This window comes from Hermetia illucens, chromosome 2 (genome assembly GCF_905115235.1).
Source record: "Hermetia illucens chromosome 2, iHerIll2.2.curated.20191125, whole genome shotgun sequence".
NCBI classification, from domain to species: Eukaryota; Metazoa; Arthropoda; class Insecta; order Diptera; family Stratiomyidae; genus Hermetia; species Hermetia illucens.
In genome coordinates, this window is record NC_051850.1 from 113,717,376 (window position 1) to 113,733,135 (window position 15,760).

General features: G+C 38.4%; 1 protein-coding gene across 3 annotated transcripts in view; it reads left to right on the forward strand.

Annotated features, from left to right (window-relative positions):
* The first annotated feature begins 506 nt into the window (after positions 1-506).
* LOC119650373 overlaps positions 507-15,760 on the forward strand; it is a 76,115-nt gene continuing 60,861 nt past the window's right edge. For all 3 annotated transcript variants that reach the window (XM_038053105.1, XM_038053108.1, XM_038053106.1), the window contains exon 1: positions 507-803. In XM_038053105.1, coding sequence (XP_037909033.1) covers positions 677-803 — 127 coding nt within the window. In that variant the 5' untranslated portion in view covers positions 507-676. The remainder of the gene's footprint in view (positions 804-15,760) is intronic.

Here is a 15,760-nt window from a genome sequence, read left to right on the forward strand (position 1 = left end):
CATGAAGCTGATTATCCGATAATTCAAATAATAATTGAAAAATACTGAAAGAACGGTAATTGTTCTTCCGTAGAAAACAATGAATTCTTAAGTCTGACGGTCGCTCTTTTTATTGGTAAATAACATGCGTAAACTCCAAAGAAAGCAAATCTTTTCAAATTTTATTACATCGCTAAAGATTTACGTCGATATCTAAATTTGAAATTCTCACAGAAAATTATTCCATAAATAACAATAATTAGATTGTTTTACTAGTAACAGAACGGAAGATTACCGTAAAGAGAATTCTTCATAGCTTCAAGTGAATGCATGCAAATTCCAAGAGTTTAAAGCGGGCGAATTTTCCTCTCCGTCCGGGGAAATGATTTTCTTTGGCGCGGTCTCCGGTCTTTCTCTCGCTCTTTAAGCGGAATTGTCGTCTTATTCCAGTTCTTCCGGTAGCTGAGGTGCACGCCGTATAAAAAGACAATCAGACCGACAGGTGGGCTTCAATTTCGCGGCGGCAGCTCTTTATTCAGATTGCAGACATTGGTCGTGATAGTAGAGCGTTAGTGATTGGATTGTTTAGTGGTTGGTTTTCCGTTACGAGAAAGGTGAATAGTGCGTTCAGTGCAGGTTTTACCAGTTCACGAATGGAAGGATTTTCAAAGGATTATTTTCATATGTGGTTGTAAAGATGAATAACGTTAATTTCGGGCTTCGCAGTTACAAAATGAAGATCAGACTTTTTGTAGTTTTGTTAAGTGCTCTTCCAGCAATCCGTTGTGATGTTAGTAGTGCATCTACAGGAAATGCATTGAAAGGTATGAATATTTGATAAAATTTTGTGTTGAGTGCGGTCCTGTATTCAGCCTTTACGAAAAGAAAAACTCCGAAGCTGGAATTTTGAAGAAAAGTGTTTTAATTTAAATGGAGCGAAATTCTTTCGAAAGTTCATCTTCGTTGCAATATTTTAACTTTTGCAAATGTAATAAGAATATCCAGGATTCAAAAACGTCGACTTTTTGATAAGAGTTGGCGAACCTCGAATGCAATCTTGGAGAATTTGTTTCCTTAGAACTGTTTTGAAACTGTGTTCTGTGACCCAATTTTGAGCACTTTTGTTTTATAGAGAGAGACGAGGAGGATAAAAAAAGATGTCTAAGACTAGATTTTACGTCAGACCTCAGCTTTAAATTTAGGAGTAATTCTATCTATTTCATCAAAATGATGTTTTCTTTCAAATTATATCCTGAGTGTTGTGAAGTGTAAGAACATTGAATAGCGATAAAGATGTATCTCGTAGTTGCCTTCCTTACTTTGCTTGAAAACGTATTTAACAGACATGATAGACTGTAGTGCTGCTTCAATTAGGTCAATCAATAACTCAATCGAAAGGTCTTTACTACGAATGTGGTACGTGATCAAAGCTGTCCGCTTTATGAAATTCGGCTCTCTTCTGATAAGGTTTGGCCTAAAATATACTATATGGATACTGCAAGCCGTTATTTACACTTTGGTGTCAGCCGTTATTTACATTTATTGTCACCATAGAATTCCATGATCTTTTTCTTTCTTTGGACTTCCTGTACCATATAGTTTAGGATGCCCTGTTTGCGGAGTGGAAGAAATGCCCGCTCCTCAGGGTAGCAAGACCGACACTTGAATCATCATACTTTTTATTTCATAATTCATTCAGTACCATCGTCACTTCTAATTAGTTTGGAGGTTATGTGCCCTCTGAAACTGTATGGTGAAATGTTTCTGGATTCGAATGATTTTGGGTGGGAAGCCGCAACGAAAATTCTTCGGTGAAAACTAAAGAAGTTCCAAACTTTGAAGAGTAGCGTTCTAGTTACACCTCATGTTTTCTAGTATTTATTTTTACTTCGAAAACTTTTGGACAATTTGGCTATAACTTATGATATGTGGAAATCAGTTAGTGCTTTCTGTCTGAATATATTTAAAAATAGCTGCTTTGTCAATTAAACTCCTCTAGTTTTGCGAACAAAAAAAAACTTAGTAATCATCAAGAAAATATAATTGGTAGGATACAGCCCAGACGACATACAAGTTTGATTATGGGTAATATCTCCAGATTTTGTGGATGCGTTTTTCCACTCAACCAGTGTTAGCGAATATTTCGCTGCAGTTTCTAAAAATCTTTTCGGATCAACGTTCTGCTTTTAGTGTTATTTATAATGATTAACCAAAAAGAATGGGAAATGCAATTGGGAGGTTCCTTGACTCATCCTTTATTTGGTGTATTTAGCTATATCCTTTCTCTTTCTCTAAATTATCACCTGGAATAAATAATGGTTATCATCTCAGCTATATTCAGTCAATGTGAGGAAGAACTGCACTATTTCTTTCTCCCTCATTCAGACCAAGATTCTTTAGAACTAGATTTTCGCATTGTCATTTTAAAAATTTTTTCGAATTCCCGCAAACCGCGCAGACAAGGAGACATTTGAATAGACGTTTTGGGTGGTAGCGGCCGAATACTCAGAACTGCTACTGGAATTCCTGAGGTGGCCTCACAGCATAATTGTTGAAGTATTAAGAGGCATGCCCAAATCCAATTTTTATTAAGGTAATACCAAATTAGCAGCAGTATCATATGCTGTTAATGAACAGGCAGTGAAAATAAGAGGGACCCATAAATATTGCTGGATTAATGTGTTGTAGGAACCCATACGGGTATTCGTGTTAGCTCTAAAGCTACCAATGTTACGTAAAGCAAGTATCCTCACACATTCGAACCCAGGGCATTGAGATAAAGAGCCTAAGGCCCAGTCAATGATGGTATGAAAGCATTAAGAGTAGGACTGCTAACGCCGCACAAGATGATACAAACCGTGGTCTGTGGCAAAACTACTTTGCAATGTTCATTAGCCTATTAATCGCTTTTCAATGCCCAGTGAAAATTGATTAGTTGCTATGATAATGATTTGCTGGAACCGTTTTCCACCCTTTTCTGATCCTAGCTAATGCACAGTTAAGTTCTGTCAGTGGATATTGCGATTTGTTAGTAGCCTTTCATCAGGCCATGTTTTCTAAGGTGTCGCGAAGTACAAAACCCTAAAAAGTGTCTTAACGACACGCGCTTGCACCTTTCTGTGATTGCTAACATCGAGATTAGGGGGGTTCTTTTTCACACTTAAGACCCTTGTCATTTATAAAATTTCACATGTCATCTGCTTTCAAATTCCATCTAATTTGAAATATAAAAATATGAACAGGAATTTCGTGCGTCGTTACACAAACGTGCGCACGATAATGAGAGAGATCTACGACCAGATTGAATTCTCAATCAATGTTTCTCCAACCTTTAATCTTCCGGGCATAATAAAGTTGCCCTCTTAAGTGAGGACAGTTTTAGCGCAGTAAGGAGGAAGCGAGGCCACATCCGGTGGCAGCCATGTCCTTCTGGTTTTTGACAGGACATAACGAGAACATTGTGACTTCAGGAAATTTGCCACATCGGTAATAGAACCGACGCCGCTCTTTCAAGCAGTCCTGCTACTGGTAACTTTTTCGTAAATCCAACAGTTACGTAGATGGGTAGCTGCCACCTCGGATTCTAAGCACCCGGCATGTTCCGGTCGACACTTTTGGTAGTGTTTTGTCCGTGTCCACTTTGACAGCTGCTGTTTTGGACTGGTCCTCCTCGTGATCTTACAAACAGTTAAACGATTCTGCTGGTTTTCAAACTTGTTGACTAATCCATTTAGCTCTCGCGTCGTGGAGATGTGAAGGCGCAAAAGAGCTCGCATGATCTTGGGTCGTAAACTAAGGCGCAAAATTTCTGCCAGTTTTGCCTATCAAATTAGTTGTTGTACCCAAGGAAAAAGCTTGTGTAGTCTTGGTAAAAGTCGTGGCCGGACTAGAGATATACCCTCAGAGTTCAATGTCTGATAACTGCTCTCAAAATTAATCTTAGAGTGTATCCCACAGACTCGGCCAGCTAACTTCTGCATTGGACTGCCGATGTACCAAGATGTGTGAGAACTTTTTATGTAATTAAATTTGCAGTATTTACGGAAGAACGATGCTACTTTCTGTTCGAAATTCACTTGGAGGAGGATGGCATCAGGGGTTATCCAAAAAAAGATCGGCCATTTTCGATTGCTCGCATTTTCTGAAGTTTTTTCCTGGGAGGTGCTATAACGCTAGTGACAGCACCCAAATATTTCCCTTTTCGATTTCTAATCCAGCGCACTGACAATTTCCAAAAATAATATTTTCTTGAGGCCGGGGCCACGAATAGCCCTTTATATATATCAATTAATACGTAAAATTTTCTTCCACTATTCTAGCAAATACGCAAAAACACTCTTCGATCTATGGACATAGTCCTAATAAAGGAACAAAAAGAGATTTTCCTCTACAAAGATAGAAAAGGACTAGGAGGATATATTTCACAAAATTCCTGCAAATGGCGACATATAATTCGTAACAGCACCTAATGTGGAAAAATTGTTGTTCGCTATTTGAAACTTTTCTTTATTTGAGAGTTTGTTATTTCACGAGTCTATTGCATTAGATCGTAACTTCCGAACATGGGAGACTGTATCGGCGAATTCGTGATATGTGCCTTCAATTTCCAGTTATGCCGAAACCTCAAACTTCTACTTGGTCCAACACTTTCGAAAGCAAAAATCACAGGAATTCAATCTTCCTTGAACGCAATAACCGAACGAAAGGATCAAACAATAAGGGTGCAATAAGCAGAGCTTAGGCCAGCTTCCTCTTTACTCCATCTCTGCCGTTGCTTCATCCCGACGAAAAAGAGAGAATATTAAAATTTTCAGATCAATGAACGCAGAGATTGCCATTACACATAAGGATAGGGAAAGACACTTCTCAGACGCTCGGACAGCAATATCTTTCAGCTTATAGCCGCAAAGGCTCTTAATTCCAGAGCCTCCTGAAAGCAACCATCTACGCGGCGATAGGTGAACAAAAGAAATGACCAGCTGTTGAAGGGAAAGGAAGGAAAAATGTATGAAAATCTGCTCTATAAAGTGGGGTGAGAGTCAGGTTTAGGAATACTTGCTTCACGTGAAAAAGTCTGTAACCCCAATTTTAGAAGTCGGAGTTAAAGACACGCGGATCATAGCTGGGAAAACGAAATTGGAAGCCCGTAAAGGCTCAGGTTCAGTTAGGTGGAGCATAATGGATATTGTGACTGTGAATTTAATTAGGTATTGAAGTTGGGGATGGCCCGAAAACAATCTGAGCTAATCAAGTTCAATTACGAAAGTTGAGCTATCCCAAAAGAAGAAAGGTGCTGAAGCTGGATGTGGAGATCCGCCACCAGCTAAATGTAACTCGTCGAGACGCGCTTGCAGACCTCTGTGCTAGCTAAGGTCGAAATTTTGGCGGGTTAGTTTTACTGATCCTACTGTTCAGAAGGGGTCCCACCTTGAACTGGAATAAAATTACGTGCAACTTATGAATACTAATAATCACTGGGTACAAAGAGCGAATGTGAACATATCCACGGAGAAAACTACTACCAAATTCCATTAAGGTAGAGGAATCAGGCAAAATAGATGCTACTCAGATCACCTTAGTGATTGATATCGGAGGAATATTAATCCTTTTCCTGCACCTAGTTGATCTTCTGGAAAAATGAAGTTGTATCTTGTAACCAGCCGTAATTGGGAATTTTTCCCCAATTGTCCATTTTGTTAGAACGATTTATTGCTTACACAGCTAATGGATCCCCTGCTCGTTTTGAAAGGGTGATGTCAATTAAAATTCTTTGCAAGAATCATCCCTTCTTTCCTTACTGTACTACGCTGAGTAGCTTCTCGGAAAGTCCTAATGGCAACTGAAGTATGTTGCTGGAAACAGTTGCGTCCATATAAGGGTTTACAGAAACAGATGGAGTGGCTATTGGTCCGGGGTCGGGGTCATTTACATGGAGAAACTGACTAGCTGTTGCACCTGGTTTTCAGAATCCAATAAAGTGACTTTTGCTGATTTGTTTTGTATTCCAAAAAAAAAATATGCGCTGAACTTATGAAAAATTTACGCTTTTTTTACTTTTGTCATTTTTTTACTTCTGCTTGTTCGCTGAAGCCTTAGCTTCCAAATAGTTACATATTTTGACGTCCTCTTATCAATACAAGCACATGTGGAGTTGATTTGGAGATTTAATAGTAGTATCATTTGGTAGTTAGTTCTTGAGGAAAAATGAATAAGAGTCAAAAGCCTGAAACTTACAGCAGAGCGATTTTTTCAGTACAATTCGGAATAATACGTCCCGTATCCGTCATTTCTTTTAGCTAATTTGTAATTCGGCCACCACAATAATATGTATTTACAAATGATCATAAATGCTCGTACATTGTTTTATAATAAAAATAAAAATGAAATTTGAATTACTTCCAATTTGTTTGAATTTGATGTCCCCAGGAGAGGCGGAATCACAATTCAGAGAGCTAGGTTACATATAACCTTGAAGAGAAGATTCTTGTCAAGATTAATGAATGCATTTTACATTAAGTTTGCAATCTTTGCAGATTTGGTAGCCTCAATGAATTTCAATATGCCAGAAGGCTGTCCAGTAACTGCCGGTTTGTTTGCAGTGCTGATGGTGGAAGCCCAATTTATGACCAACGCAATTGTCCTGTCAATGAAGTCAATAGTTTTAATTTGAATATTGTCTGCCCAGTTCCTTTGAACGGTTTGGCGTGAATTATATTTAAAATGGGAGACAACGGATTATTAGAGGATTATTTGCCAGGCATATTGATTGAACTCAATATAGTAAATTTTCTGTGGCTTAAGCAATTGCGGTGGCTCCTTGTAGATCTACTATTCTGCGAAGCAAAAATTACATTTGCTTACGAAATCTAGATGAAGGTTATTGGGTATCATGGGAGGCCAGATAACTACTTGGAAACACATTTTTGTAGAAATTCTGCTTTTTGCTCGGTTACTTCCGATTGACTTTCTTGTAGTGGTTGCAGCTTAATTTGAACTGAATGTATTGTGTGTTGTGCATTCCTTAATTGTCTTCAATATTTTTTGTTAGGCTTCACATTCAACGATATGAATATCTACAATCTACACTTTATATATATCGCAAATTTTGTACTTATTCAGAAAAATACGCGATTCCCTTCGGACACGGGTAATTTTTTATACCGTAACCGGATACGATAAGCTTCTATTTTCATCGCTTTACCGCTTACGATTAATTTAGCACTCTATATTGAACGACATTCCTCCAAGACGAGACGTTTTCAAATATACATACGTATATCACACACATCGCGATTACCAATTCTAAATATCTAAAAGAATTCATTCAGCATTTTCGGAATTAGTCATGCGCAGTGCTTCTAAGAATAGATTTCGCACAGGTTTTTGCCGGAATATTTTCTAAACCTCCAACATTTCCCTGAGCGCTATTTGCTGGTTGATCTAAAACAGTGTTCGATGGGAACTCATTGCCTTGCTATATTATACACTTGCTGCAGTGTAGATGGGAAGGCAAAGAGTTAAAATCCTGTCAATCCTGAAGATTGGATTACTTCTTCTTCTTTTTCTTCAGCCTTTGTCCCGTTCACAAGCGGGGTCGGATTACTTCGAGCACATAATAAAGTATCCACACAAACACGAGTTACTTCACCTGATTCTCCAAGGAAAAGTCGCTGGTTGCCGAGGATCAAGAAGAAGAAAGACCTAATGGCTGAAGAAATTTGCAACAAGCTTTTTCAAGAAGGGTGTAAGTAAGATAGTGAAAGTCAATACGATCTCCAACATCTGATAGTGGATATGGAATCCAAGAGGACGGATAATGTTTGGAATTTGATTCCACACATCGATCGCCTCGTGACCGCTACCATCATGTATTTGGGAACTTAAAGGCTTTGTTAGAATCTGTCCGCACTAGGACATGCATGTACTCTTGCCAGATACAATTTTGAACGAAGAACTGCGTTAGCATGCCAGCCACTTACCCGAGAACGTGTTGATCGGACGATTGAATGGCATTTGATAAGTCACACATTAACAAAGAGCTCCTTTGCTAACTTTACAAGGCAGTGGAAACCCCCATCCGCGGCTGACTCCTGGGCCGCCTTAGAATTGCCCGACGCGAACAATGGAGGAGAGGTCTAGGAGTTTCCAGAAGTAGTGACGACCTGAAACGTATTTCCGGAAACTGACGGCGATGACATTTAGGTGTGGTTGATACGTCATGCACATTTAAGGAAAATGACCATGGGTATATACATTGTCCCCAAAAACATCTCTTCTCATATGATTGGATATGGCGAGGAAAATATCACTCAAACACCTTCCTGCTATATTTGCGGCGGGACGGCGAGAACTGCTGGGCAAAAACTTTCTTATCCAGGTTGCATAGTACTTTTCTGTAAAATTAGATCGTTTACGCAAGGTAGCGTTTTTTAACTGAGTATGTTGTTCTTTGCCGGTACACGTAAACTTCCCCTTGTTAGCATGCCGAACACAGTTTGTTGTCACCTTAGCATGGAACACATGTTTTATTCATGGCTTTATATTTTGGCGCCGTCGACAATTTCCTTTGCTGCTTGTAAAAATATTGTTTCTCATCTTCGGCAAGAATTTTGTACAAAAATGTTATTTGCGATCGTGTATTGCAAAATATCAGGCGGGATTTGTGGGCTGCTTTTTGGGGCGATTGCCCTAGTTTTTTGTTAATCTACTTGTCAGGCGCCCAAACTTCATTTTCTTTTCGGACAAAATCTATGAAATTTTCTTCTGCTTCTTCAGCCTTTGTTCCGTCCAAAAGCGGGACCGGCGCGTCTTGATCGGTTGCGCCATTTTAATCGGTCAAAGGCCTGTTCTTGGTATAGTCGCCAGGCTTTCAAATCACTTTCGAGCGTATCATGCCATCGCTGTATCGGTTGGTCTTTTGGTAGTTTCATGGTGTATACTAATTTCGGCAAGTGAATTCTCTTGATTACATCACCGAAGACGCCTCTCTCGCAAATTTGCCACGATCGGTGCAATCCCATATCGATCGAGATTATCCTCATTTTGGATGTGATCATAGCAATGAAACATCCTTGTCTTCGCTACCACCAGACCCCGTGTATTGTCTTTTATAGTTGGCCAAGACACATGCTTAAACATTCGCCCATAACACCGTCATGTTTGAGTAGTTCAAGATATTGTATTATATATGCAATAGTAGCTAAAATTTTTATTATATTTGCTGCAAAACTGACTAGGTTAACGTATGCATTCCTTTCTTTACTAACACAAAGGCGTCAAAAACGATGTGTAGTATATATGGGTTTTCATTGAATGCCAGCTATATCTTATTGAAATATGAATCCGACTTGTGTAATATTAAACCATTTTACTGCCACTTGAATAACTTTACCAGCTTCCATCAAGAAAACCCTATTAAATTCTCAAAGAATATGACAAATTTCAAATGACATCTCGCCTGAGGAACTCGAATACCAACTTTAGCCCAAAGTTCAACATGTTAGCTTTTATAATCCCTGCGAAATGAACGCTAAGGTTAGGCTTTATATCATAAATACAAAGGGGACAGTTCGAAAAGCATCTAAAAATGCGTTTGACCCATACTAATGCTCAGGATTATCTAAAATATTAATTATGGTTATCGCTGGGACATAAAAATTGACAAACAAATCACCGGATTTATCTATTTCCGACTATCTACGACTCCGTTACATAGATGAATTATGAAAATGTTGATAATTCATATCTTCACACTTTAACAAGATAAACCACACCGCCTGATTTATATTTGTTATTAAAATTAGAATCGTTGCATCAGATATGCTTCCACATTACAGCCTCATTCTATGCTTTCTTCATCCCGTATTCATTCAGACCAATGGAATAGTGTCAAAAATGATTACGATCTTTAGTATGACACTAGCAACAACAAACGGCAGAAAATTGTTGTCTAATTCTGTTCTGTCATAAATGCTATTGAAGAATCAAACGTAAGTTGGGACGTGGTGTCTACCAAATGGGAAAAATTTGCATTTACTTTTATCATTTTCTAAGTAAAATTTCACTTTTTTATTACACCCGACCTTTGAATTCGAGACGATAATTACTTGTAATCATTGCGGATAAAGTGTGAATGGCGCGTGAGAAAAAAAGTATGCCGGTCGTTGTTACTATTCGTAGTACTTAGTTGAATAAAAATGTCCAAGAAATATGTGGACATACATAAAAATTAGATAGATGATCCTTTGGTGAAATTTCGAAAAAATTCCATGTAGCATGCGCGGTAGTGGAATAGTATTAGGTAGGCGTTAATTTATCTGTTTACGTTTCGGATCGTCAGTGAAGATTTACCGATTGTACTTTATATTATGGAGTAGGTTTTAGTATTGAATAGGCATTTTTTAGATACTTTTGGAACTGCTTTAATGAAGCAGCAATTTGAGATGAGCTCGTATGGGATTTTATTTTACGTGCTATCACCAGAATCATGGCCAAAAATAATCACATCTTAGAGCATGCACTCTCACTTTGGAAAATCCAGGATGTAAGAACTTGATTTGAAACTTGTTTCTAAAAATCGCCATATTGAATGGCTATAACATTTTAATTGCAACTTGAGTTAAATACCATAAACCAAGGCTTGATATTAATTGAGGTTACTTGCTTAAGTCTTTTGATTAGATTCGAAAGACATACTCCATAATGAAATGAATGTGGTAGGACACGGTTTCATCTTTAGAAACTTTTGGAAATCTATGCATTTTTAGGCATTTCATGAAAGTTTTGGCATATGAAGCTACAATAAAATGATTAGTTTGAATTTAATTGGCAGTGGATTTCATTATAGAATATTATTTCAAAGCCAGAATTATTTTGGATGATCCAATCAGAGGTTTGGAATAACTTTTAAAATGAAACTGTTTATGACTTACATGACGAGTGAAGTATGTTGTTGGTACACAATGCGACTTTGCTCTTCCCCCTATTATCATGAAAATAAAAAGATTTTGTGCTAAATTATGCAATGGCACAATAAATTATTAACTTTGCAAAGGGCTTTCCACCCCCTAAAAGGAATGAAATTGTAGATCTTGTTTTCTGCACGACTTGCGTCTAACTGGCACCGAATAATTTTAGACTTGAGCCAGTACAGAAGGCAAAAGAATGCCGCCAATTTGGCTCTTGTCTACTGTTCATTATAGACGACCGAAAATTAAACTTCGTTTTGTTTAGCTTTTGCTGGATTTTTTTACAAACATTCAAATTATAAACAATCACATTTTAAACTAACAATTCACCTAAAAGAGTGATGCCCTTAATAGTTATAATAACTTTTTCCTACCTGAATGCATTCATCACATTTGATAAGACTTAAATTTTGCATGAATACGGTGATGAATATAATAGATTTTAATATATTTAATGCAAGGCCTTTCCCTGATCACTTTCCTTTAACATGAGGCAATGACCATGATTATACATCCAGAGAACTTTCAAAAGAAGCACCACTTGGAAACCTAGGCCATTGTCTTATATTGGCCTTATTTTCTATTGTCCGCAACCAAACCATCTACAAAGGGTTTGTCTCTGTATTGCTAGCTAGCTATATTTTTCAGATTTGATTTGAATTTGGAAAACTGACCAACTCCCCTCGGTTATTTAGATAGGGCACATCTTACCAACAACCGTCAGTATGGTGATCGAAATGAATATTCTACAGATGATTTACTTTTTGCATTCTACTCTTTTAGGGAAGCTCAAGCTTTTAATTAAGAGCAGTCATCTTGAAAACCTAGCGAAAATTGCTGTTCTAAATTTTAATATGTCATATCCATTCTCCATCAAATTATCGCCGCTTATTAAATTAAATAAACGTTTCCAGGTGGGAATTTTAAATAGTCTAACTTAACTATTGTTAACACGGATCGGCTTCGAGTAGAGAGAAGAGCTAGCGCAACACTCGTTTACTTTTCCATGAAGATGCGATATAAAAAATCAGTCGTTAAGTCACGCGGTAGTTAGGCAAAATATCAAAACTATATCAATTTAGAGAGCGAGGCAACGTTAAATAGGGAGTAAGTTATTAAATGACGCCTAAAATTAGAAGTCAGAAGACCCGAAGCTGGACGCTTCAGGAATTAAAGGTTTTGTGTATTTCTTATATAAAAATATTTGAGGGGACATTTATCCCATTTGTGATATGTATGTCAATGTTGTGTGTATGTCAATATTATTTTTTCCCGGTATAATTAAGAAAATCTGGTCGATTCTCCAATTCCAGCGTTAAAATCATCCCTTTTATCTACATCAAGAAAGTTCCAGATTTCTTGCCACTGTGTAACCTATATTATATAAAGGCATACTTCTACGATTCTAATAGTAGAGCTGATGAAAATGATGTTCAAACTTTCGTGCTCTCATTTTTATAGCCAACATTGTCCTCAAAAGCTCATCATTTCATCATATCCACAGATATGCCATTTGCATTTGAAGTTTTATTAGTTTTAGAATTTTGAGTGTATTTTGGACTTCTTCGAGTTTAGTCAGCGAGATAAATACATCTATGACTTCCTCTATTTCATTGTAAAGCTTATCGCCGACCTAGGCATCTTGGATGAGAGTTTCTCAGATAATTAAAACCCTGACCCTTCCAGCAGCGTAATATTTTGTTTAACTAAGCTCAGGTAGAGAGATAAGTAAAATAAACGAAAGAAAATACTGCGGTCGAGCAATATTTGCTTTAATGTCCAACTCAAGAGAGCAGCATGGATCCTAATCAATAGGCTCTAATACGAAATAAGACCGCCCAGTTTACCTAGATTGAACAGCGCGGCTTTGCATACAGCTGTATGACAAGGGGTGCTAGAAATGTCACTTTATTCGATGTGGCAAGCTGATTTTAATATGCGCCTATTAGTGGGGCATCGAATATCTATCGTAGTAGATATTGTATTGACAATTTTTGTACAACGAGCGGTTTGCTAGTGATAGTGAAGTTTGAGCACATAAGCTTTTCCATTGTTCTTACGATTTTCACTTACTAAAAGGCTAGAAACAATAGTATAAATGCAACACAAAAGCTTATTTACAGATGAAACTAAAACCGTTATATGTCTTGTAATGACTAAGTATCACGTTAAAGACAACTCGAGTTGACCAACTAAGAGGGCAGAACTATTCCAAGGACCTGAAGAAATGGCGAAATCGACCGTAAGGGTTCACTCCCGAGTACAATAGCTCCACTAACGTGTCCTCTGCGCTGGCTAGATTCAGGAATGAGGGGTCGGGGTTCTTTTGAATACTTCACACGTGATTAACAAATTTTCACGTGTTCTTGCGCTGATGAGGAAGGGGGGATGGGAAGGGGAAGTTGAAAACAACCAAGCTGAAAATACAAAATAAAAAATACCGGCCTGAATGTGTGCGTTGTAGCGGAGAATTCGAGATCTTAGTTTCACAATCGAGAGGCAAAATCCAAGACAGAAGACGTTTGCATTTGCATTTGCCGATCATCATCATCAACGACGCAACAACCGGTATCCGGTCTAGGCCTGCCTTAATAAAGAACTCCAGACATCCCGGTTTTGCGCCGAGGTCCACCAATTCGATATCCCTAAAAGCTGTCTGGCGTCCTGACCTACGCCATCGCTCCATCCTAAGCAGGGTCTGCCTCGTCTTCTTTTTCTACCATAAATATTGCCCTTATAGACTTTCCGGGTGGGATCATCCTCATCCATACGGATTAAGTGACTCACCCACCGTAACCTATTGAGCCGGATTTTATCCACAACCTGACGGTCATGGTATCGCTCACAGATTTCGTCATTGTGTAGGCTACGGAATCGTCCATCCTCATGTAGGGGGCCAAAAATTCTTCAGAGGATCCTTCTCTCGAACGCGGCCAAGAGTTCGCACTTTTCCGAGGAATACATGAGGACTAGCAAGATCATTGTCTTGTACAGTAAGAGCTTTGATCCTATGGTGAGACGTTTCGAGCGGAACAGTCTTTGTAAGCTGAAATAGGCTCTGTTGGCTGACAACAACCGTGCGCGGATTTCATCATCGTAGTTGTTATCGGTTGTGATTTTCGATCCTAGATAGGAAATTATTAACGGTCTCAAAGTGCGGTTTGATGTTGTTGGTTGATTCGTCTTCGGTGCTGACGTTGCCACCATATATTTTGTCTTGCCTTCATTGATGTGCAGCCCAAGATCTCGCGCCGATCGCCGCCTGCTTGATCTGGATGAAGGCAGTTTGTACGTCGGGTGGTTCTTCCGATGATGTCGATATCGGCATTTGCCGATGCCACTTACTATTATGAGTTTTGCGTAAGCTAGGAAAGAGTTAGGAGGGGGATCTTCAAAGTAAAGAAATTCGGCCGAGTTAATTCATTAAGTGTTCCCACAAAAACAATGTGAAAGGTAAATGAATAACATAATTACCAAACATAGTAACTGAAACCGGCAAAAAATATTAACAAGAAGGTAAACCAGAAGCTGAACGCTACATACATGTAAAAGCGGAGTGTAAAATATTTTTCCACTAAATACAGTCACGTGGGGTATCAAATGAAAGGTTTCGATTAGTACTTTCCGAAGCCGGTATTAGTTTTGACATCTGTTGGAAAGGTGGGAAGTGGTCATCTCTTTAACGGACCCATTCTCAAAAACTACCCTTAAGTTCACCCTAGCACCAGTATATTTTTCAGTAATATAGACTATAATATAGAGCACGATCCTGTGGTGGATGGTGGAAATTGCACTATAACTAACGAAGTTATAATAGATTAAAGTGGTCACTTCTTAACAAATTCACGACTATGAATGCAAATATCACATGAAAGTGGATACTCTCACATAATATATGCATATATTACCTGCTGTGTACTAATGGGGCAAACGCACACGCAAATGTCTTTATAAAAAAATATAAAAGAAATACACAAAACCTTTCATACCTGAAGCGTCCTGCTTTCGGTTTCCCGACTTCTTCTTTTCTTTTCTGTTCCTATTCGAATTAATTAAATGCTTGATGATCATAAGCCGGTGGAGCCACCTTTTCCCTGCACCACTTGTCTTGGCAGGATAATATTTACATACCATTCCCCCTATCCAAAATAAAATCGTTTCTGTTTTCAATTCACTTCCCTCGAGAATGCCTTGTTTTCCTGAGTTTTCAATGAGATTATGCCTCAATTTCATTGCAATCGCACTGAATTCTTTGCAAGTCGTAAGCTCTCAATGACCAAACAAACAATAAACAAACATAGACATCCATGACAAACGGAATTCGGATTCAGAGCAATGATAGTGAGAAGCTTAGCTTTATATCCTTAATTAACGCGATGTTTCAGATATTGGCGGCTGATGTTGAGTTACTTACCATTGAATCGCTTGCAACGCGTAATCCCTGGTTTCGGGACATTGTTGCTCGTCTGATATAGCGAAACTGTAATTGTTGTTAAGTCAAAATTTTAGTTCCGAAGTTGTGTTGCAGACACAGTGTATCAATGATTTACTGTGGATCTGGGGCAAAATACACATTGCCTAAAATCCTACACATCTCAAAATACACATCGATTAAAATAGTAGCATTCCCGCAAATTATCAAATAAAAATCGCGCTAAGGTTCCATACACCGTTTCAGGCAACGCCCCATCCACTCGTAAGTTGCGTCCAGAACCTACCTAACAGCTCACGTAGGTGTACACAGGTCTACGGAAACTACTGGAAGGCAATTAAATATGGGATAATGGGCCCCAAAACGAGCACTGAAAAAGACA